Raw genomic sequence first — 22887 nt, 5'->3', positions numbered from 1 at the left:
TCATTGTGCGCTCCTATTGTCCATCTTTAATTTGAGTGGGAAAATAAAGACTATTTATGGCTTGGTGTGACTCCATTCGAGGTGGTATTTTTGGATTGTTGGAGGTATTTTGGTGTGGTTTGTTCTTTGGTTGGTGGATCGTGAAGGAGTTGTTTGTATTTTTTTGAAGGAGCGTTTTTTTATTACTTTCTTTGTTTAAGTTAGCATTTTTGTGTTTTTTTTATCATATTTTGATTTATATTTTTGAGTTAGTATTTCAATAATTCCCATAAACATTTATTATAAAATTTTTGTAAAATTTTTATAATTTTTTTTTAAACAGTTATTTTGGCTGGAACCCAAGTGACCTTTTCAAACTTTGGGATATTTGTCTGTTTTTGGTAAGTGTTTTTGGTTTTATTAACAAATTAGATGTGTTGGTCTTAGCATATGTTTCGCTAAGTAATATGTGCTTCTTCTGTGTAAAATCATGTGTTAACTCTAAATGTAGCGTACTATTTTGCGAACTAATATGTGCTTCTTCTGTGTAAAATCATGTGTTAACTCTAAATGTAGCGTACTATTTTGCGAACTAATATGTGCTTCTTCTGTGTAAAATCATGTGTTAACTCTAAATGTAGCATACTATTTTGCGAACTTCTCTAAATTTTAGACAACTATATTTGGTTTAATTCCTAGTTTATTAAATTAATCTTAAAAATATTTTCTATTTTTGCAATGTAGGTGGATTTTCACATGACACGACCCAGACCTGTAAGAATTTTTGGTTATCTTGGAAAAGATAAGTATATTTTTCTTAACACATTTGTCTAAAACAATAACTACCTGGCTTAACATTTCAGGTTGATGTTGGTCATATTATATTGGCCATGGTTCCAGAACCCGACCAACCTCAACTTCGTCCCAGGCGTAGGCCTCGTAGGCATGCAAGGCCCCAGATATATAGAACACGTGTCACCCTTTTGGAATGCTAGATGATGAGGTGTTAAGGCGCTACCGTCTTCCGCCACAAATCATCATAGACACTCTCTCATTAATATAGAGTGATCTTGAACGGCAAATTGACAGTCCTACAGCAATACCACCACTTACGCAATTAATGTCGGTGTTACATTTTTGTGCCTCAGGATCCTTTCAAACCACGGTGGGAATAGTGGCAGGAATATCCCAATCCTCCTTTTCAAGGATCCTGAGGGCAGTGATGGATGCACTTTTTAAACACCTCCATTATTTTATTAAAATGCCATTGGATATGGGTTCCCTTAATGTGTTGAAGGCTAATTTTTACCAAATTGCTGGCTTCCCACACATCATAGGGGTTGTGGATGGTGCTCACATACCACTTCAGCCTCCAGCAAGTCTGGAGGCAATATATCGGAACAGCAAGCATTTTCATTCGATGAATGTAATGGTGGAATGTGATGCCTCCCTCCAGATCCTGTCCCTGAATGCCAAATTCCCAGGCAGTGCACATGATTCCTTCGTCATCTGGCAATCAGGGATTTGGCACAAATTAACCAACCTACAAGCTGGTGATGCGTGGCTTCTGGGTAAGTTGACCTCTTCTGTTGAAACCAATGCAAAGCTTGGTACCCAATGGTCCTGATGTTGTTTTTTATATTTTCACAGGAGACAGTGATTACACTTGCATGCCCTGGCTGCTCACTCCTTATTTGGTTCCCACACCAGGGCCACAAAGTCAGCATAATTCTGTACTTACAGCCACCAGGCAGGTGGTGGAGTGCTGTATCGGCCTTTTAAAAGGCCGATTCAGATGCCTCCACCGCTCTGGTGGTGACCTCATGTATTTGCCGGCTATGGTTTAAAAAATTGTGGTCCTGTGTGGGATATTTCACAACATCACCATAAGGAGTGGTGTCCCAATGCAGCCAGAGAATGCCTTGCCTGAGGACGGCCCCCCCGAGGTTGGTCAGAGGTCAGTATGTGGGGGGGCCATACGCAATGACGTTGTTGCAAGATTTTTTAGGTAATTATTTCCACAAATGAATTTAATTGACACAATGTAGACATGTAATATTTTAATGTACACTTTTAACTTTTTTTTTTTGTTTTGTTCCCTAAAATGACCATAAAAAAACATGCATACTACCTGATCAACACAAATGACTTTATGTGGACACATTGGATATAACTTCGTGAACAATGATATCTTCTCCTCAATTGTGGATTGATGATGGCATGCTACATCTTCAAACAGTTCCTGATTTTTTTTTTTGGTGGGGAATTTGTTGTTGTTTGGACTTTTGTGTGTGATTACAATGTGTGAATTTATTGTGTCAATTCACTTGGTGTTTATTATTTGTGTGCATTAAATTTATTTGTTATGTTACACAACCATTTCCTTCATAAATTACAACCAAGTGTAACCTGTTCTAAAAAATGCAAAGTTGCTCAATGCCTAATACTGTAATTTCTTACTTTGTAAACTTTAGTACCCTGCTTTGTGGCTAAAAACAAATCCCAAAGGTATTATGGTGAATCAGTATGTTTTCAATTCGAGGCCTAAGCAGGTAGCTTTAATTTTTAGTTTACCCCATTAAAAAATTATTTAATTTTTAACGTTAATTGTACAAACCTATTGGTATTGTTATGTGTTTAATGTGCAAGCTTACATACTTACTTGAGTTTTCTACAATCAAATTTACATTACTTAAAAACTCTGGTAAAAATAGTAGACTTATGTAAGGTTCAACAATCTAAGATTTACAGACAAGGAATGAGACTTAAATAAATCAAAATAAATTTTGTTTTATTAATTTTTTTAAGAAAAAAGAAAAAACTTAGTGGCACAGGAGCGCCATAAGATGGTCCAATGCCACCAGCATGGCAAGGACATGGCCCCTTACAATCACCAATCCAGCAGCAATTGCCTCGTTACGCCTCTGGTCCTCTGTGGGTTCAAAAAATGTGCAGATTACTAAAATGACACCTTAATTTAGATTTTAAAAAACCAATAAAAAATCAGACTATACAAAAAAAAAAAAAACATGACCAAAACAAAAGTAATGCAAAATGAAAAGATTGTAAAAAAATAAGGGCCAAAAAATAAGAAACAAAAGAAAAAAAATAGATTTACAACTACGCAAAACTACAACATTTGTTGGTACCGTAAACAAGAAAGACACAAGTATGAGTGTTTGGACATGTGTCATACTGTATGTGTAAGGGGAAAACATCCTGGACATTGTTTCACAAAGATATATATAAAAAACATTTGAAATACTTTACTATTTTGAACTGCACAGGCAAAAGGACAACATCAACCAAAATTAAATTTTAGAAAAATCAACAATAGTTTAAACAATAGTTTAAAATGGAAACATACCGGTCAAAATGCTGACTGGGCCTGGAGCCCCAAATTCCTCCTCATCTGAGGTGGGCCAGTGGATCATGGAAGGAGGAGGGGTAATTTGGGATGAAGTTGAGGGTGAGGAAAAGAGAGGGGGGGTTGGAGGGGAGGGGGAAGTTGGAGGGATGTGAATGTGAGGAGAGGGAGGGGACTCACGGTCGGCCAGGTCTGGGGTGGAGGGGGATTTGGGGAAGAGTGGTCAGAGGATGTTTGGGTGGGAGTGGGGGATAGGGGACGAGACACACGTCTGCGCCGTCTTAGTCTCCGCTCTGCCCCTAAATGATGGTGAAAAACTTTTTTTATTACAATTTTCCTTTTTTTTTCAAATATTTTATCCAAATTTTTTTTTTAAATAAACAATCAGGGCTATACGGTAAACATGCACACGCAGGTATGTCCAAAATAAACAAACAGGGCTATACGGTAAACATGCACACGCAGGTATGTCCAAAATAAACAAACAGGGCTATACGGTAAACATGCACATGCAGGTATATCCAAAATAAACATACAGGGCTATACGGTAAACATGCACATGCAGGTATGTCCAAAATAAACAAACAGGGCTATACGGTAAACATGCACATGCAGGTATGTCCAAAATAAACAAACAGGGCTATACAGTAAACATGCACAAGCAGGTATGCTAAACTTTAAACAAAATTAAAACACAGAAACACTTACTTTGCTGTATCTGGAGACGCAAATTGGCCAACAGGCGAGGGGATCTGCGCCTCAGATCCGACCACCTGCGTTCCAGTTGGCCGATATTTTGGCGATAGCCGATGGAATGCAGGCAGCGACGCACCTCCGCGTAGGCCATACGCTTGCGGAGGTTGGTGATGGGGGGCAGATGGTCGGTTATTCTCTGGTCCATCGCCTCAGTGAGGAGCAGTAGCTCACGCCTACAAAAAGCTGAGGCTCTCATGATGGCAATGATTTTTTTTACACAAAACAGTTTTAATAAAGGTCCTAGAAAAAATTTGATTGGCTAATGTACTTTGTAAATTAACAGGAACCATTCTATTGGTTATTGTATGAGTCATGTAACCTACACCCTCACAAATATAGTGTGAGTTATGATAGGCTTGATGTAGTGACATGCGTAAGCTAATTTAAATATAAAAAATAAAGTAGTAAAATCTGCCTATAAAAAAAACGCAAAACAATAGTAGCATTCAAACAAACTTTCAATTTTGAACAAACATCCCCTTGGTCAAACCGTACGTATTCTGCGGAAGAAATGACACACACTAACAAGAATAAAGTTTATTGACATTGAAAAAAAAAAGGAATACAAACATGTGAATAACAATTAAGCTAATTAATATAGTGATTGCCATTAATCGATTCAAGTATGTTTGCAGAATGAAATAGCAGGCAATCGAAAACTGACAGGGCCACTTCCGAAATAGACTTGTGCGAGCGTTCACTGCAACCAAAGAGGAGACGGACGGTCGCTATTTTGAACGTTTGCTAGCTAGAGGAGGGGTTGGGAGAATATGGGGCCGAAGGTTAGCTACGAGCGAACATACGAGCGAACGCTTGAATTAAAATTTTTTCGCTCGTACGGCGCACGAGCGAACGGCCACTTGCGTCTGGGTCTGAATCAGGGCCACATCTCCTTCATCATCTGCATACACTGGGTACACACAGCCCCTTCATCATCTGCCTACACACAGTACACACAGCCCCTTCATCATCTGCATACACAGTACACACAGCCCCTTCATCATCTGCATACACACAGTACACACAGCCCCTTTATCATCTGCATATACACAGTACACACAGCCCCTTCATCATCTGCATACACACAGTACACACAGCCCCTTCATCATCTGCATAAACAGTACACACAGCCCCTTCATCATCTGGATACACACAACACAGTACACACAGCCCCTTCATCATCTGCATACACAGTACACACAGCCCCTTCATCATCTGCATACACACAGTACACACAGCCCCTTCATCATCTGCATACACACTGTACACACAGCCCCTTCATCATCTGCATACACACAGTACACACAGCCCCTTCATCATCTGCATACACACAGTACACACAGTCCCTTCATTATCTGCATACACACAGTACACACAGCCCCTTCATCATCTGCATACACACAGCACACACAGCCCCTTCATCATCTGCATACACACAGTACACACAGCCCCTTCATCATCTGCATACACACTGTACACACAGCCCCTTCATCATCTGCATACACACAGTACACACAGCTCCTTCATCATCTGCATACACACTGTACACACAGCCCCTTCATCATCTGCATACACAGTACACACAGCCCCTTCATCATCTGCATACACACAGTACACACAGCCCCTTCATCATCTGCATACACAGTACACACAGCCTCTTCATCATCTGCATACACAGTACACACAGCCCCTTCATCATCTGCATACACACAGTACACACAGCCCCTTCATCATCTGCATACACACAGTACACACAGCCCCTTCATCATCTGCATACACACAGTACACACAGCCCCTTCATCATCTGCATACACACAGTACACACAGCCCCTTCATCATCTGCATACACTGTACACACAGCCCCTTCATCATCTGCATACACACAGTACACACAGCCCCTTCATCATCTGCATACACACAGTACACACAGCTCCTTCATCATCTGCATACACAGTACACACAGCCCCTTCATCATCTGCATACACAGTACACACAGCCCCTTCATCATCTGCATACACACAGTACACACAGCCCCTTCATCATCTGCATACACACTGTACACACAGCCCTTTCATCATCTGCATACATACAGTACACACAGCCCCTTCATCATCTGCATATACACAGTACACACAGCCCCTTCATCATCTGCATACACACAGTACACACAGCCTCTTCATCATCTGCATACACTGTACACACAGCCCCTTCATCATTTGCATACACACAGTACACACAGCCAAACAATATCCAGGAGGCACTCGGAGACTGGTGAAAAAGTACCCTTAATGGAGGGAGTTTATTGGTGCTTTGTTCGCTCGTTCAGACATAGAGGCGTCAACAGACCGCAATGAGCGAGCGCTTAATTTAAATATCCGGCCCCTTTTTAAGAACGACCGTCCGCAAATAGCGTTCGGCTCTGAATCAGGCCCACAGCCCCTTCATCATCTGCATACACACAGTACACACAGCCCCTCCATCATCTGCATATACACAGTACACACAGCCCCTCCATCATCTGCATAGACACAGTACACACAGCCCCTCCATCATCTGCATACACACAGTACACACAGCTCCTTCATCATCTGCATACACACAGTACACACAGCCCCTTCATCATCTGCATACACACAGTACACACAGCCCCTTCATACACACAGTACACACAGCCCCTTCATCATCTGCATACACAGTACACACAGCCCCTTCATCATCTGCATACACACAGTACACACAGCCCCTTCATCATCTGCATATACACAGTACACACAGCCCCTTCATCATCTGCATACACACAGTACACACAGCCCCTTCATCATCTTCATACACAGTACACACAGCCCCTTCATCATCTGCATACACACAGTACACAAAGCCTCTTCATCATCTGCATACACACTGTACACACAGCCCCTTCATCATCTGCATACACAGTACACACAGCCCCTTCATCATCTGCATACACTGGGTACACGCAGCCCCTTCATCATCTGCATACAGACAGTACACGCAGCCCCTTCATCTTCTGCATACACACAGTACACGCAGCCCCTTCATCATCTGCATACACACAGTACACACAGCCCCTTCATCATCTGCATATACACACAGTACACACAGCCCCTTCATCATCTGCATACACACAGTACACACAGCCCCTTCATCATCTGCATACACACAGTACACACAGCCCCTTCATCATCTGCATACACACAGTACACACAGCCCCTTCATCATCTGCATACACACAGTACACACAGCCCCTTCATCATCTGTATACACTGTACACACAGCCCCTTCATCATCTGCATACACACTGTACACACAGCCCCTTCATCATCTGCATACACACAGTACACACAGCCCCTTCATCATCTGCATACACAGTACACACAGCCCCTTCATCATCTGCATACACACAGTACACACAGCCCCTTCTTCATCTGCATACACACTGTACACGCAGCCCCTTCATCATCGGCATACACAAAGTACACGCAGCCCCTTTATCATCGGCATACACACAGTACACGCAGCCCCTTCATCATCGGCATACACACAGTATACGCAGCCCCTTCATCATCTGCATACACTGTACACGCAGCCCCTTCATCATCTGCATACACAGTAGACGCAGCCCCTTCATCATCTGCATACACACAGTACACACAGCCCCTTCATCATCTGCATACACACAGCTGCTTCATCATCTGCATAGACACAGTACACACAGCTCCTTCATCATCTGCATACACAGTACACACAGCCCCTTTATCATCCGCATATACATAGTACACACAGCCCCTTCCTCATCTGCATACACACAATACACACAGCCCCTTCATCATCTCCATACACACTGTACACATAGCCCCTTCATCATCTGCATACAAACTGTACACACAGCCCCTTCATCATCTGCATACACACAGTATACACAGCCTCTTCATCATCTGCATACACACAGTATACACAGCCCCTTCATCATCTGCATACACTGGGTACACACAGCCCCTTCATCATCTGCATACACACAGCCCCTTCATCATCTGCATACACTGTACACACAGCCCCTTCATCATCTGCATACACAGTACACACAGCCCCTTCATCATCTGCATACACACAGTACACACAGCCCCTTCTTCATCTGCATACACACAGTACACACAGCCCCTCCATCATCTGCATACACACAGTACACACAGCCCCTTCATCATCTGCATACACAGTACACACAGCCCCTTCATCATCTGCATACACACAGTACACACAGCCCCTTCATCATCTGCATACACACTGTACACACAGTCCCTCATTATCTGTTCTGCATACACGGAGCCCCTTCATCATCTGCATACACTGTGCACACAACTCCTTCATCATCTGCATACACAGTACACACAGCCCCTTCATCATCTGCATACACACAGTACACACAGCCCCTTCATCATCTGCATACATACAGTACACACAGCCCCTTCCTCATCTGCATGCACAGTACACACAGCCCCTTCCTCATCCGCATATACACAGTACACACAGTCCCTTCATCATCTGCATACACAGTACACACAGCCCCTTCATCATCCGCATACACACAGTACACACAGCCCCTTCATCATCTGCATACACACAGTACACACAGCCCCTTCATCCTCTGCATACACACAGTACACACAGCCCCTCCATCCTCTGCATACACACAGTACACACAGCCCCTTCATCATCTGCATACACAGTACACACAGCCCCTTCATCATCTGCATACACAGTACACACAGCCCCTTCATCATCTGCATACACACAGTACACACTGCCCCTTCATCATCTGCATACACACAGTACACACAGCCCCTTCATCATCTGCATACACACTGTACACACAGCCCCTTCATCATCTGCATACGCAGTACACACAGCCCCTTCATCATCCGCATATACACAGTACACACAGCCGCTTCATCATCTGCATACACACAGTACACACAGCCCCTTCATCATCTGCATACACACTGTACACACAGTCCCTCATTATCTGATCTGCATACACGGAGCCCCTTCATCATCTGCATACACTGTGCACACAGCCCCTTCATCATCTGCATACATAGTACACACAGCCCCTTCATCATCTGCATACACACAGTACACACAGCCCCTTCATCATCTGCATACACACAGTACACACAGCCCCTTCATCATCTGCATACACAGTACACACAGCCCCTTCATCTTCCGCATATACACAGTACACACAGTCCCATCATCATCTGCATACACAGTACACACAGCCCCTTCATCATCCGCATATACACAGTACACACAGCCCCTTCATCATCTGCATACACTGTACACACAAGCTCTTCATCATCTGCATACACTGTACACACAGCCCCTTCATCATCTGCATACACAGCACACACAACTCCTTCATCATCTGCATACACACAGTACACACAGCCCCTTCATCATCTGCATACACACAGTACACACAGCCCCTTCATCATCTGCATACACAGTACACACAGCCCCTTCATCATCTGCATACACACAGTACACACAGCCCCTTCATCATCCGCATACACACAGTACACACAGCCCCTTCATCATCCGCATATACACAGTACACACAGCCCCTTCATCATCTGCATACACACAGTACACACAGCAACTTCATCATCTGCATACACAGTAGTATTATTATTATTATTATCCTTTATTTATATGGCGCCACAAGTGTTCTGCAGCACCTTACAAAGTTCATAAACAAATAATTTGACAACTGACTTACAGTACAAAATAGGACAAGGACATGGATAATATACATTGATACATAAGTGACCATAACACCTAGATATGCAACAGAGCATAAGCAAACAAGTGTTAGGTGCCCTGGAGGGGGGTAAGAAGTAGGCAAAAGTAAAGTTAGGAGAAGCACAAGAGGGTAGAGGCCCTGCTCGTAAGAGCTTATATTCTAAAGGGTAGGGGCAGACAAACAGGGGTGACACAGGTGGGTTAAACGGAGGAAGGAGCATGTTGCAGCAAGTTAGGATGGGAGCTGGAAGGCTTTGATGAAGTAGTGGATCTTGAGAGCCCGTTTGAAGGATTGTAAAGAGGAGGAGAGTCTGATAGGGAGATGGTGAGAGCTCCAAAGGTCGGGAGCAGCACTTGCAAAATCTTGGAGGCGGGAGTGGGAGGAAGTAATCAGTTGGCATGAGAGGCAGTGTGCATTGGTTGATCGAAGAGGGCGGCCAGGAGAGTGGAGGGAGATGAGGTCAGAGATGTAAATGGGAGAGGAATGGGTGAGGGCTTTGTAAGTGTGAGAACCTTGAATTGGGTTCTAAAAGGGAAGGGGAGCCAGTGGAGGACTTGTAGGAGAGGGCAGATCTAGAGCGTTTGGAGAGGAAGATGAGTCGAGCAGCAGCATTGAGGATAGACTGGAGAGGTGAGAGATGGGAGTTGGGGAGGCCAGATAGGAGAAGGTTACAGTAGTCCAATCTGGATATGACCAGTGAGTGTATGAGGGTTTTGGTGGCATCCTGGGTGAGAAAGGGTCTAATCTTGGAAATATTTTTGAGATGGAAGCGACAGGACTGTGAGAGTCTCTGGATATGAGGTTTGTAGGAGAGGGAGGAGTCCAGGATAACTCCAAGACAGCGCACTTTGGGGCTAGAAGAGATAGTTGTGCCATCAATTGTTAAAGAAATAGTGGGAAGTGAGGTTATGTTGGAGGGTGGAAAAATGATCAGCTCAGTCTTAGACATATTAAGTTTAAGAAATCGCTGGGACATCCAGGAAGAAATAGCAGAGAGACAGTTGGAGATACAAGTGAGGAGAGAGGGGGACAGGTCAGGGGAGGAAAGGTAGATCTGAGTATCATCAGCATAGAGATGATAATGGAGGTCAAATGAGCTGATGAGTTCACCTAGGAGGACATATAGAGGGAGAATAGTAGAGGTCCAAGAACGGAACCTTGGGAAACACCTACTGTAAGAGGCTGTGGTGGGGAAGAGACAGAGAAGGACCGGTCTGAGAGGTAGGACGACAGCCAGGAGAGAGCAGTGTCATGGAAACCAAGGGAGTAAAGGATTTGCAACAGGAGAGGGTGGTCAACAGTGTCGAAGGCAGCAGAGAGGTCAAGGAGAATAAGCAGAGAGTAGTGGCCCTTGGATTTGGCAGCAAGGAGGTCGTCGCTGACTTTTGTGAGGGCAGTTTCAGTGGAGTGGAGAGAATGGAAGCCAGACTGAAAAGGATCAAGGAGGGAGTGGGAGGAAAGAAAAGCGGTAAGGCCTTTGTAAACAACACGCTCAAGGATCTTGGAGGCAAAAGGGAGGAGAGAGATGGGACGGTAGTTGGAGAGAGTGTTGGGATCAAGGGTAGGTTTTTTAAGAATGGGGGAGACTATCACATGTTTGAATGCAGAAGAGACAGTGCCAGATGAGAGGGAGAGATTGAAGAGGTGGGCAAGATGGGAACAGGCACAAGGAGAGAGGTAGCGGAGGAGACGTGAAGGGATAGGGTCAAGGGGGAGGTAGAAAGGGGGGAGGACCAGATGAGAGCCATGATTTCCTCTCCAGATACAGGGGAGAAGGTTGTCAGAGTCGGTAAAATGGATGTTGATGGGTGATCAGGGAAAGAAGAAGGTGTAGAGCAGGGGGACTGGTGGGATGTGATGTCCTGATGTATGGAATCGATTTTGGATGTAAAGTAGGTAGCAAAGTCAATGGCAGTGAGTGAGGAGGGGAGGCGGGGAGGGGGTGGACAGAGGAGGGAGTTGAAGGTGGTGAAGAGACGCTGGGGATTTGAGGACTGGGAGGAAATGAGGTTTTTGAAATAGGACTGTTTAGATAGGGAAAGGGCAACACTGTAGGATGAGAGCATAAATTTGAAGTGGAGAAAAACTGCCTTAGAGCGTGATCTTCTCCACTGTCGCTCGGCAGTTCTTGAACACTTTTGCAGATATCTGGTGCATTTGGAATGCCAGGGTTGTAGTGTGGATCTGCGAGGATGAGTAGTGATTGTCGGTGCAACAGAGTCCAGAGCAGAAGTAAGGGAGGCATGGTATAGGGAAGCAGCTTGTTCAGGGCAGGAGAGAGAGAGGATAGATGAGAGAAGAGAGTCAAGCAGGGAAGATAGACAAACAGCATTGATAGCCTCAATGTTACGCTTAGTGATGGTGGCCTTCGGAGGTAGGGGAGAGGAGGGAGAGAGAGAGAGGTTAAAAGAGAGAAGGTGATGATCAGAGAGAGGGAATGGGGAGTTGGAAAAATTAGAAATATTACAGCAGTGAGTGAAGACTAAATCAAATGAGTGCCCACTCACATGTGAGGGTGAGGAGGTCCATTGTGAGAGACCAAATGAAGATGTGAGGGTAAGGAGTTTGGAGGCAGAGGATTCTGTGGGGATATCAATTGGAATATTGAAGTCACCAAGGATAATGGAGGGGAGGTCAGAGGAGAGAAAGTGAGGGAGCCAGGAAGCAAAGTTGTCAAGGAACTTAGAGGGAGGGCCAGGGGGATGGTAAATGACAGCTACTCACAGGTGAATAGCATGAACCTCAAATGTAGAGAATGTAAGAGATGGTTCAGTGGGTAGGAGTTGGTAGGAGTAACCTGGGGATAGAAGGACCCCCACACCACCACCATGGCGACCCCCGGGGCGATGGGTGTGAGAGAAGATGAGGCCCCCAGAAGAGAGAGCTGCAGGGGAAGTGGTGTCAGAGGGTGAAATCCAGGTTTTAGTAATAGCTAGGAGATGCAAGTTTTTGGAAATGAAATGGTCATGGGTGGGAACCAGTTTATTACAGACTAATCTGGCATTCCAGAGGGCACAAGATAGAGGGACAGTGTTTATGGGAGAGATGTGAATAAGATTATCAGGGTTGCTGTGACGAGAAGGTGAGATTAATTTGGGTGATCGAAATGAATGTAGTGGAGAGATTGTGTGTGTTGGGAAGAGAACCTGCAGGAGGTGGGCAGTGAGGGAGTTTAATGAGATGTGGGTGGAGGTGGGGTGGCATGGCATGGAGAGGAGGCTTGGAAGAGGGATTAGCGGTGGGGTAGTAGGACCCAGGTGGGGTAGAAGAGAACAAATGTGGAGTAATGGAAGAGGAGAGGGAGGAAGGCAGACAGAGGAGGGGAGATAAAGGAAGGAGGAGGTGGAGGATATAAGTGGGAAATTATAAAGGTGGAAGAAGGGGGCAAAGCAGTGGGTCGGGTATACACTGAGTGGAGGAGGAATTGGATGAAAACATGGTCATGGTGTGGCTGGGTAGAGTTTGGGGGGGCTATGTAGATGTAGGAATAGAGTATATATGTAAGAGAAAGTGCAGGAGATTTGCAGAGAATCAAGTAAAAGTACAGTGGAAGAAGGTGTATTTTTGTATTGAAAAAAGGATATAATTGAGGGAAGGAAAAATGGAGATTTAGCAGGGAAACAATGGATTATTAAAGTAAACTGTGTTAGAAGACAGATGACAGGCTTGGCAAATAATTAAGGTAGAGATAAGCTGAATTGGCACAGATACAGTACATTATGCTGTAAAATATTTGTGAAATCAGAGAGCCAGCCCAAATATTAGCAAGTAAAGTTCTTAGACTGAGCAAACAGAGTCCAGTGATTATTGTCCAGGTTGAGCAGACAGCAGTTGCTTGTAGAGAAGAGATTGTGAAGTTACATATCTTGTTTATACTTTGTCCAGATGGTCAGGTTTTTTGGTTGGGTTCAGGTTAGAGAAGTCTCCTTCTGTTTGACTTCGGTTTAACGCTGGTCTAGTAATCAGTAGATAACTGCAAACATCAGTATATACTTCCAGCAATGTTTGGTTTTAGATATACCTGCAGATGGAGGAGAAAGGCGGGGTCAGTTCACAATCGATAACAGCAGAAGATAAAATCTAATAAATTCCAGTCTAACGCCAAAATATGGATACAGTGCACTTGTAAAATTATGCACTTATTAATATTATGCACCAGCAGCCTGCGACCTGCAGCCTCTCAAACAGTACACACAGCCCCTTCATCATCCGCATACACACAGTACACACAGCCTCTTCATCATCCGCATACACACAGTACACACAGCCTCTTCATCATCTGCATACACACAGTACACACAGCCCCTTCATCATCTGCATACACACAGTACACACAGCCCCTTCATCATCCGCATACACAGTACACACAGCCCCTTCATCATCCGCATACACACAGTACACACAGCCCCTTCAACATCCGCATATACACAGTACACACAGCCCCTTCATCATCCGCATACACAGTACACACAGCCCCTTCATCATCCGCATACACAGTACACACAGCCCCTTCATCATCCGCATACACAGTACACACAGCCCCTTCATCATCCGCATACACACAGTACACACAGCCCCTTCATCATCCGCATACACACAGCACACACAGCCCCTTCATCATCGGCATACACACAGTACACACAGCCCCTTCATCATCCGCATATACACAGTACACACAGCCCCTTCATCATCCGCATACACAGTACACACAGCCCCTTCATCATCCGCATACACACAGTACACACAGCCCCTTCAACATCCGCATACACACAGTACACACAGGCCCTTCATCATCTGCATACACACAGTACACACAGCCTCTTCATCATCTGCATACACAGTACACACAGCTCCTTCATCATCTGCATACACAGTACACACAGCCCCTTCATCATCTGCATACACACAGTACACACAGCCTCTTCATCATCTGCATACACACTGTACACACAGCCCCTTCATCATCTGCATACACACAGTACGCACAGCCTCTTCATCATCTGCATACACAGTACGCACAGCCCCTTCATCATCTGCATACACACAGTACACACAGCCACTTCATCATCTGCATACACAGTACACACAGCTCCTTCATCATCTGCATACACACAGTAAACACAGCCTCTTCATCATCTGCATACACAGTACACACAGCCCCTTCATCATCTGCATACACACAGTACACACAGCCCCTTCATCATCTGCATACACAGTACACACAGCCCCTTCATCATCTGCATACACACAGTACACACAGCCTCTTCATCATCCGCATACACAGTACACACAGCTCCTTCATCATCCGCATACACAGTACACACAGCTCCTTCATCATCCGCATACACAGTACACACAGCCCCTTCATCATCCGCATACACACAGTACACACAGCCCCTTCAACATCCGCATACACACAGTACACACAGCCCCTTCATCATCCGCATACACAGTACACACAGCCCCTCCATCATCCGCATGCACACAGACCCTTCATCATACGCATACACACAGTACGCACAGCCCCTTCATCATCTGCATACACACAGTACGCACAGCCTCTTCATCATCTGCATACACAGTACACACAGCCCCTTCATCATCTGCATACACACAGTACACACAGCCTCTTCATCATCTGCATACACACTACACACAGCTCCTTCATCATCTGCATACACACAGTACACACAGCCTCTTCATCATCTGCATACACAGTACACACAGCTCCTTCATCATCTGCATACACAGTACACACAGCCCCTTCATCATCTGCATACACAGTACACACAGCCCCTTCATCATCTGCATACACACAGTACACACAGCATCTTCATCATCTGCATACACAGGGCCTGATTCAGAACCGGACGCAATTAGCGCTCGCTCGTCCAGAAAAAAGGGGTGGCTATTCAAATGAACCGTTCGCTGTTTGCGGTCTGTTCACGCCTCTAGGTCTGAATGAGCGTACAAAACTTGCGGTTGTTTTTTAGGAAACTACACCCCCTGGCCACTCGCATCCTACATCATGTCCGCTATTTATTAGATTAATCGAGTACATCGAACAGGGTATGAACTGCTCGCTATTCTTGTGGTTGGTTTTTGCTACCACAATTTTGCGAGCAGGTCTGGCTATAAAATAACCCAGTGACGTGGTCAATGACGCTGCTGTTTTAATTATGCACACCCATAAAACGCCCGTTTTGACCTTTAAGCACGCCTGCGATCGGATCTCCACTCCCCATTTTCAAGCACCTTCCCCTGTTACCACCCACATACGCCTCTTTCTATCACTCAAATTAGCAGGCATTCCCTATTTTGCAAGTACATGAATTTCGGCCACACTGACTGGTTCGCGCATGCGTATAACGATCCGTACGCATGCGCAGTTGGGCAAACATCGCTCAGAGCGAACGAGCTGCAGCTTACGAGTGGCTCTGAATCAGGCCCACAGTACACACAGCTCCTTCATCATCTGCATACACAGTACACACAGCCCCTTCATCATCTGCATACACAGTACACACAGCCCCTTTATCATCTGCATACACACAGTACACACAGCCCCTTCATCATCTGCATACACACAGTACACACAGCCCCTCCATCATCTGCATACACAGTACACACAGCTCTTTCATCATCTGCATACACACAGTACACACAGCCCCTTCATCATCTGCATACATATATATATATATATATATATATATATATATATATATATACAGTCAGGTGCATAAATATTGGGACATTGACAGAACTTTCATATTTTGGCCTCTATTCACCACCACAATGGCTTTGAAATGAAACAAACAAAATGTGCTTTAACTGCAGACTTTCAGATTTAATTTGAGGGTGATTACATCCAAATCAGGTGAACGGTGTAGGAATTACAACGGTTTCTATATGTGCCTCCCAATTTTTAAGGGGCCAAAAGTATTTCATGGACAGGTGTGGGCTATTCCCTCATTATTTCATTATCAATTAAGCAGGTAAAAGGTCTTGAGTTGATTCTAGGTGTGACATTTGCATTTGGAATCAGTTGCTGTCAACTCTTAATATGAGATCCAAAGAGCTGTCACTATTAGTGAAGCAAGCCATCATTAGGCTGAAAAGTCAAAACAAACCCATCAGAGAGATAGCAAAAACATTAGGTGTGGCCAAATCAAGTGTTTGGAACATTCTTAAAAAGAAAGAACGCACAGGAGAGCTCAGCAACACCAAAAGACCAGGAAGACCACAACTGTGGTGGATGACAGAAGAATTATTTCCCTGGTGAAGAAAAACCCCTTCACAACAGTTGGCCAAATCAAGAACACTCTCCAGGAGGTAGGTGTATATGTGTTAAAGTCAACAATCAAGAGAAGACTTCACAAGAGTGAATATAGAGGCTTCACCGCAAGATGTAAACCATTGGTGAGCCACAAAAACAGGAAGACCAGATTAGAGTTTGCCAAACAACATCTAAAAAAGCCATTACAGTTCTGGAACAACATCCTATGGACAGATGAGACAAAGATCAACTTGTACCAGAGTGATGGGAAGAGAAGAGTATGGAGAAGGAAAGGAACTGCTCATGATCCAAAACATACCACCTCATCAGTAAAAGCATGGTGGTGGTAGTGTCATGGCGTGGGCATGTATGGCTGCCAATGGAACTGGTTCCCTTGTATTTATTGATGATGTGACTGCTGACAAAAGCAGCAGAATGAATTCTGAAGTGTTTCGGGCAATATTATATGCTCATATTCAGTCATGCTTCAGAACTCATTGGACGGCGCTTCACAGTGCAGATTGACAATGACCCGAAGCATACTGCAAAATCAACCAAAGAGTTTTTTAAGGCTAAAAAGTGGAATGTTATGCAATGGCCAAGTCAATCCCCTGACCTGAATCTGATTGAGCATGCATTTAACTTGATGAAGACAAAACTGAAGGGAAAATGCCCCAAGAACAAGCAGGAACTGAAGGCATTTGCAGTAGAGGCCTGGCAGAGCATCACCAGGGATGAAACCCAGCGTCTGGTGATGTCTATGCATTCCAGACTTCAGGCTGTAATTGCCTGCCAACAATTTGCAACAAAGTATTAAAAAGTGAAAGTTAGATTTAGGATTGTTTAGTTTGTCCCATTACTTTTGGCCCCTTAAAAAGTGGGAGGCACATATAGAAACCATTGTAATTCCTACACCGTTCACCTGATTTGGATGTAATTACCCACAAATTAAATCTGAAAGTCTGCAGTTAAAGCACATTTTGTTTGTTTCATTTCAAAGCCATTGTGGTGGTGAATAGAGGCCAAAATATGAAAATTCTGTAATTGTCCCAATATTTATGCACCTGACTGTATATATTGTCTCCCTATTTTTACAGGCGTGTAAGTTGAATTACCCCCAGTGTAAGTACTAATAAGTTTATTTTTTTCTCAGTATGGGGAATTGACCATGATCTTTATAGGTTGTGGATACTCTGGTGTCAGGATTAAGACATGATCCCTATGGACTGTTTTTATCATTGTGTGTGAGATTGCAATGGACCCATGTGGGCTGCTTTACCAGTGAATAATTATATGGCAGAGTTAAAAAGCATAATGCAGTGTAGACAGTCCAATTTAAATATATGTAAATGATTTTACCCATAGTGCATGTTTGTTTTTGATGCTATGTTTTCAAGCTTTTCCTGTGTATTTTGGCATTAATAAATAGTGGTTTGCAAAAGAGTAAGTTCTGTAAAAGATATATATATACATATATATATATATATATATATATATATATTAAAAATAGAAATTAAAAAAAATATTCTCCCTATTTCTACAGGTGTCTGAATTAAACTACCCCCAGTGTATGGTATTTTATTTTTTCAAGTAGAAGCAGTCATTGGAGGGGGCGCCAGTCCCTTAGTTTGCCAGGGGCGCTCGGACCCCAAGATACACCCCTGAGTTAGGGTTAGGCTACGGGAGGGGAGGGTTAGGGTTGGGCTGCGGGAGGGGAGGTTAGGGTTGGGCTGCAGGAGGGGAGGGCTAGGGTTAGGCTGTGGGAGGAGAGGTTGGGGTTGGGCTGCGGGAGGGGAGGGTTAGGCTTCGAGAGGGGAGGTTAGGGTTTGGCACCAGTGGGAGGGTTCGGAGTTAGGCAAATTCACAGCTGCATGTCAATATCAGCTGATCGCCGGACCTGAAAGACATCGCTGCAGCCACCGGACCCACCGTACCAGCTAAGTCACAGCTAGACAATCAGGGACATTTTTTTGGCCTTCATCAGTATCGACATGGTGAATGTTGACATGGTCATGAACATTGCAAGCATATCGACATTATGACCAAGTCGACATTCTCATGTCGACATTATGAAGGTTGACAAAATAAACCACATCCACTAAACAGGGAGGAATAGAGAGAGCTGAATACTGTCAAGTATTGTTTTTTAATAACCGTATATCACAAAGAAGATTAGTCTTGACATAGGTAATAAAAGGAAGGTCTAAATTAAATTCTACCTAACCAATCATGTGTTGTCTCATTTCCATACTAAAAGTTTATCCATTGTTTTACTGTCTATTCTGTGCAGGATGATCCTTCGTATCAGCACTGATGATAAGGAATCAATTAGTTGTCTCAGCAAAAAGTTTGGTGCCCCCATAGAGATGTGTGAGCGCCTCCTGAAGGTCGCAAAGAGCCTAAATCTGCTGGTCACTGGAGTCAGGTAATATGTAACAGATTGCTTGTGCGCCATTGTTTTGATTGTTGCGAGGCGAGCAATGGGATTATCTGATGCCATGAGAAGAGCTACATGAATATTCTGAATGTCTTCATGTTGATAAGAGACTGATTTAGGGTAGAGCAAAATACATTATTCCTGCCATAGGGCCTGATTCAGCTTGGATCACAGTTGCAAATATACACGCAATTTCCCGATTGTTGTGTACTGTGCATACATATGCATTGTAGTGCGAGTGCGCAAACCGACCACTGCGATCGGGACTGAGATCGCAGTGACTACGCAGACCCATCGCAGAGTGATTGACAGGAAGTGCCATTTGGGGTGGTGAAGAAGGGATGGTCGGCGAAATGCATCAAGTCCTTTGTTCGCTTCCTCAGGATCCAAGGGTTGCCAATATCTTGAAATCGGATCACTACATTTTGGCGACTGTGCTTGATCCTATATTTAAGTCATACATTGTGTCTTTCTTTCCAACTGACCCGGATCTTAAGTGATGCAAAGAGCTCCAGGTGGGCAAGTTGGCAGCTCAAGTGGTACACGACACAACAACATCTCCTTCGTCAGTTTCAATAACAGCAGCCAGGAAAAAAATCAGCTTTCCCAAAAGACCCAGTGGTGATGCAGAGGAATCAACACACCATCGTGACAACTGGTTGGATCTAAAAGAATTGCCAAAAATGAGTGGCACCGCTACCACGACTCCATCTGATACGGTCACCATTCAAAGAATGGTGGAGGATTATTATAATGACACCGTACACATAGGCATGTCACAGAATCCCTTTGACTATTGGAAAGACAAAAAGGCAAATGCTTTGCATTACTTAAGCTGCCCACTCTCCAGTTTGTACTCAGAAAGAGTTTCTAGCACAACCGGGAACCTTATCGGTGATCGGCGTAGGAGGCTACTTCCTCAAAATGTGGAAAAGATGATGTTCATTAAAATGAACGGGAAATTCCATGAGGAAGAGCTTTACTGCTAATTACATAAACAAGATACAGAGGTACCTGTAATAGTGTATACAGCGGGGATGAATTAATATTATGTGAGGATAATATGCACACTGATGAGGGTGAGAAATCAGATGAGGAGAATGAACTGCCTTATGCCCATTGGTAGCTTGTTTTGTGGGGGTCCAAACTAACCAATCACTTCAGCCATAAGTGGCAGTCCCTGTCGATGAAGTGATTGGTTTGTTAAACTGTGCATGTCCTGTTTAATATATACAACAGAAGGGTTGGTGGAAGGGCCCAAGGACACCTCTTTTCTTTGCATTATGCACTGATTGGGGGATTGCTGTCTTTTTGCGTAGATGACAAACATTTTTATAGTTTATTAAACTGCCATCCTGTCTGCAGTGCCACTCATGTTTCCTAGATGTGCCATGTTGGAAGTTGAACTGCCACAGCCGATGAAATCTTTGACATGCGGTTGTAAATGCCAAAAGTGTCCAGAAATGTTTATTGCCACAGACAACATCACCTGCATGCCCCTTTCATTTTTAAAACAAATTCTGAACCACCAAGTTTATTGGGTGGGCAAAACATGGGACATCTTCACCCAGTTGTAATTATTTATTCATTTCTGCCCTGGTATTTTAGTGTGAGCTCTCCTTCTGGTGGTCCTGTGTGAAATTGTGCCCAAATCACTGCAAAAGAGACTTCATATCAAATATAAAACCCATGAAATTTAATGCAGGGTTGATGACATTTTGCCTCCATTTTGAATCCAAGCCTGGCGGGAAAACCCCAGTCGGGGCACGGGTCTCATCAGATACCCCTCGTCCCTCATAAATTTTCTTCAGAATCAAAATATTCAATTAAATTTACCAACGAATCAATCCCTTCTTTCCCTGCCTTCCACTACATATATACTATACCTCCCTCTGGCCACTGATCTAGTTCTTTATTAATGAAAATGTACTGCCACTCTGTTTCCTAGAGTACCATGTTGGCAGTTGAACTACCACAGCCACTGAAATCTTCTACATGTGGTTGATGAATGGCAAAAATGTTCAGAATATTTTATAAGCACAGACTGCATCTCCTGCATGCCTCTTTGATTTTTTTTTTTAAATTCTGAACCACCGAAGAGCTCCACTGGTGAAAGGACTGATGTGAATGGATACATTTTCTTTGTAAATGCCTCCCCGCCTCCCTCATAAATTTGCATTGGGATCCAAAACTTAAATTGACTACAAATCAACCCTTCCTTTTCCTGCCTTCAACTACATACACGCTCCAACTATCTCAGGCCTCTTGATTAATAAAAATATTTGTTTCCTGATGTGCCATGTTGTAAGTTGGACTGCCACAGCCACTGAAATCTTCAACTTGCAGTTGCTGAGTGCCGAATATGTCCAGAAATGTTTATGGCCACAGACATCATCTCCTGCATGCCCCTTTAATTTAAGAAAAAAATTCTGAACCACCCAGTTGATGGGACATATTGTTCACCCATGCTCTCCCCTCCTCTCACATAAAATGGCTTCGGAATCAAAATTTTTAATTAAATTTACAAACTAATCAATCCTTCCTTCCTTTCCCTGCCTTCAACTACATAAATTCCATCTCCCTCAGGCCTCTTGATTGATGAAAACATTTGTTTCCTGATGTGCCATATTGGAAGTTGAACTGCCACGAGTTTGTGCCACCCACTGCTGTCACTTAACTTAGTCAGCCAGCTAGCTCGGTGCAAACTTTTTTGGCTAAATTGGATTATAAAAATATTGTGAGGTGGTCAAAATTGACTGGAAATGAGTGGAAATTAATGTTATTGAAGATAATAATACTCTAGGAACAAAAAAAGGCTCAAATTATGTGATTCTATATTTTTTTTTGCCAATTTTGGGGAAAAAAATCCAAAACCAGTCACGACAGTTTGGCAAAACCAAAACTATCTGATGAATTAGAACCAAAAACAAAGCCAGCAAAAAATGGTCCGGCACACATCTCTAGTTTCCAGTGACCAAATCCGTGACCTTGCGTATAATACTCAACATGGCAACTAGTAGGCATTTATCAGACTACTGTACATCCATCTTCTTTCCTCAGCTTCCATATTGGTTCTGGCTCCAGTAACCCCCAGAGTTTTCACCAGGCTATTGCAGACGCCAGACATCTGTTTGAAATTGGAAATAAACTGGGACACCAGATGAGAGTCTTGGATATTGGAGGGGGGTTTCCTGGTTACCCTGATTTCCAGCCAAAATTTGAGGAGGTGAGATTAGAAGAGATTTTAATCA

General features: G+C 43.9%; 1 protein-coding gene across 1 annotated transcript in view; it reads left to right on the top strand.

The window, feature by feature from the left end:
- Nucleotides 1–2211: 2211 nt before the first annotated feature.
- Nucleotides 2212–22887, top strand: part of LOC148522738 (antizyme inhibitor 2-like) — a 41184-nt gene continuing 20508 nt past the window's right edge. Inside the window, exons 1-3 of the mRNA XM_088473781.1 lie at nucleotides 2212–2237; nucleotides 19490–19624; nucleotides 22697–22862. Of these exons, the coding sequence (XP_088329907.1) occupies nucleotides 19491–19624; nucleotides 22697–22862 (300 nt within the window). The 5' untranslated portion in view covers nucleotides 2212–2237; nucleotide 19490. The remainder of the gene's footprint in view (nucleotides 2238–19489; nucleotides 19625–22696; nucleotides 22863–22887) is intronic.

The sequence above is a fragment of the Taudactylus pleione genome, unplaced genomic scaffold (genome assembly GCF_031769625.1).
Source record: "Taudactylus pleione unplaced genomic scaffold, aTauple2 ptg000140l, whole genome shotgun sequence".
Lineage (NCBI taxonomy): Eukaryota > Metazoa > Chordata > Amphibia > Anura > Myobatrachidae > Taudactylus > Taudactylus pleione.
This window is presented reverse-complemented; position numbering and strand designations above follow the sequence as displayed.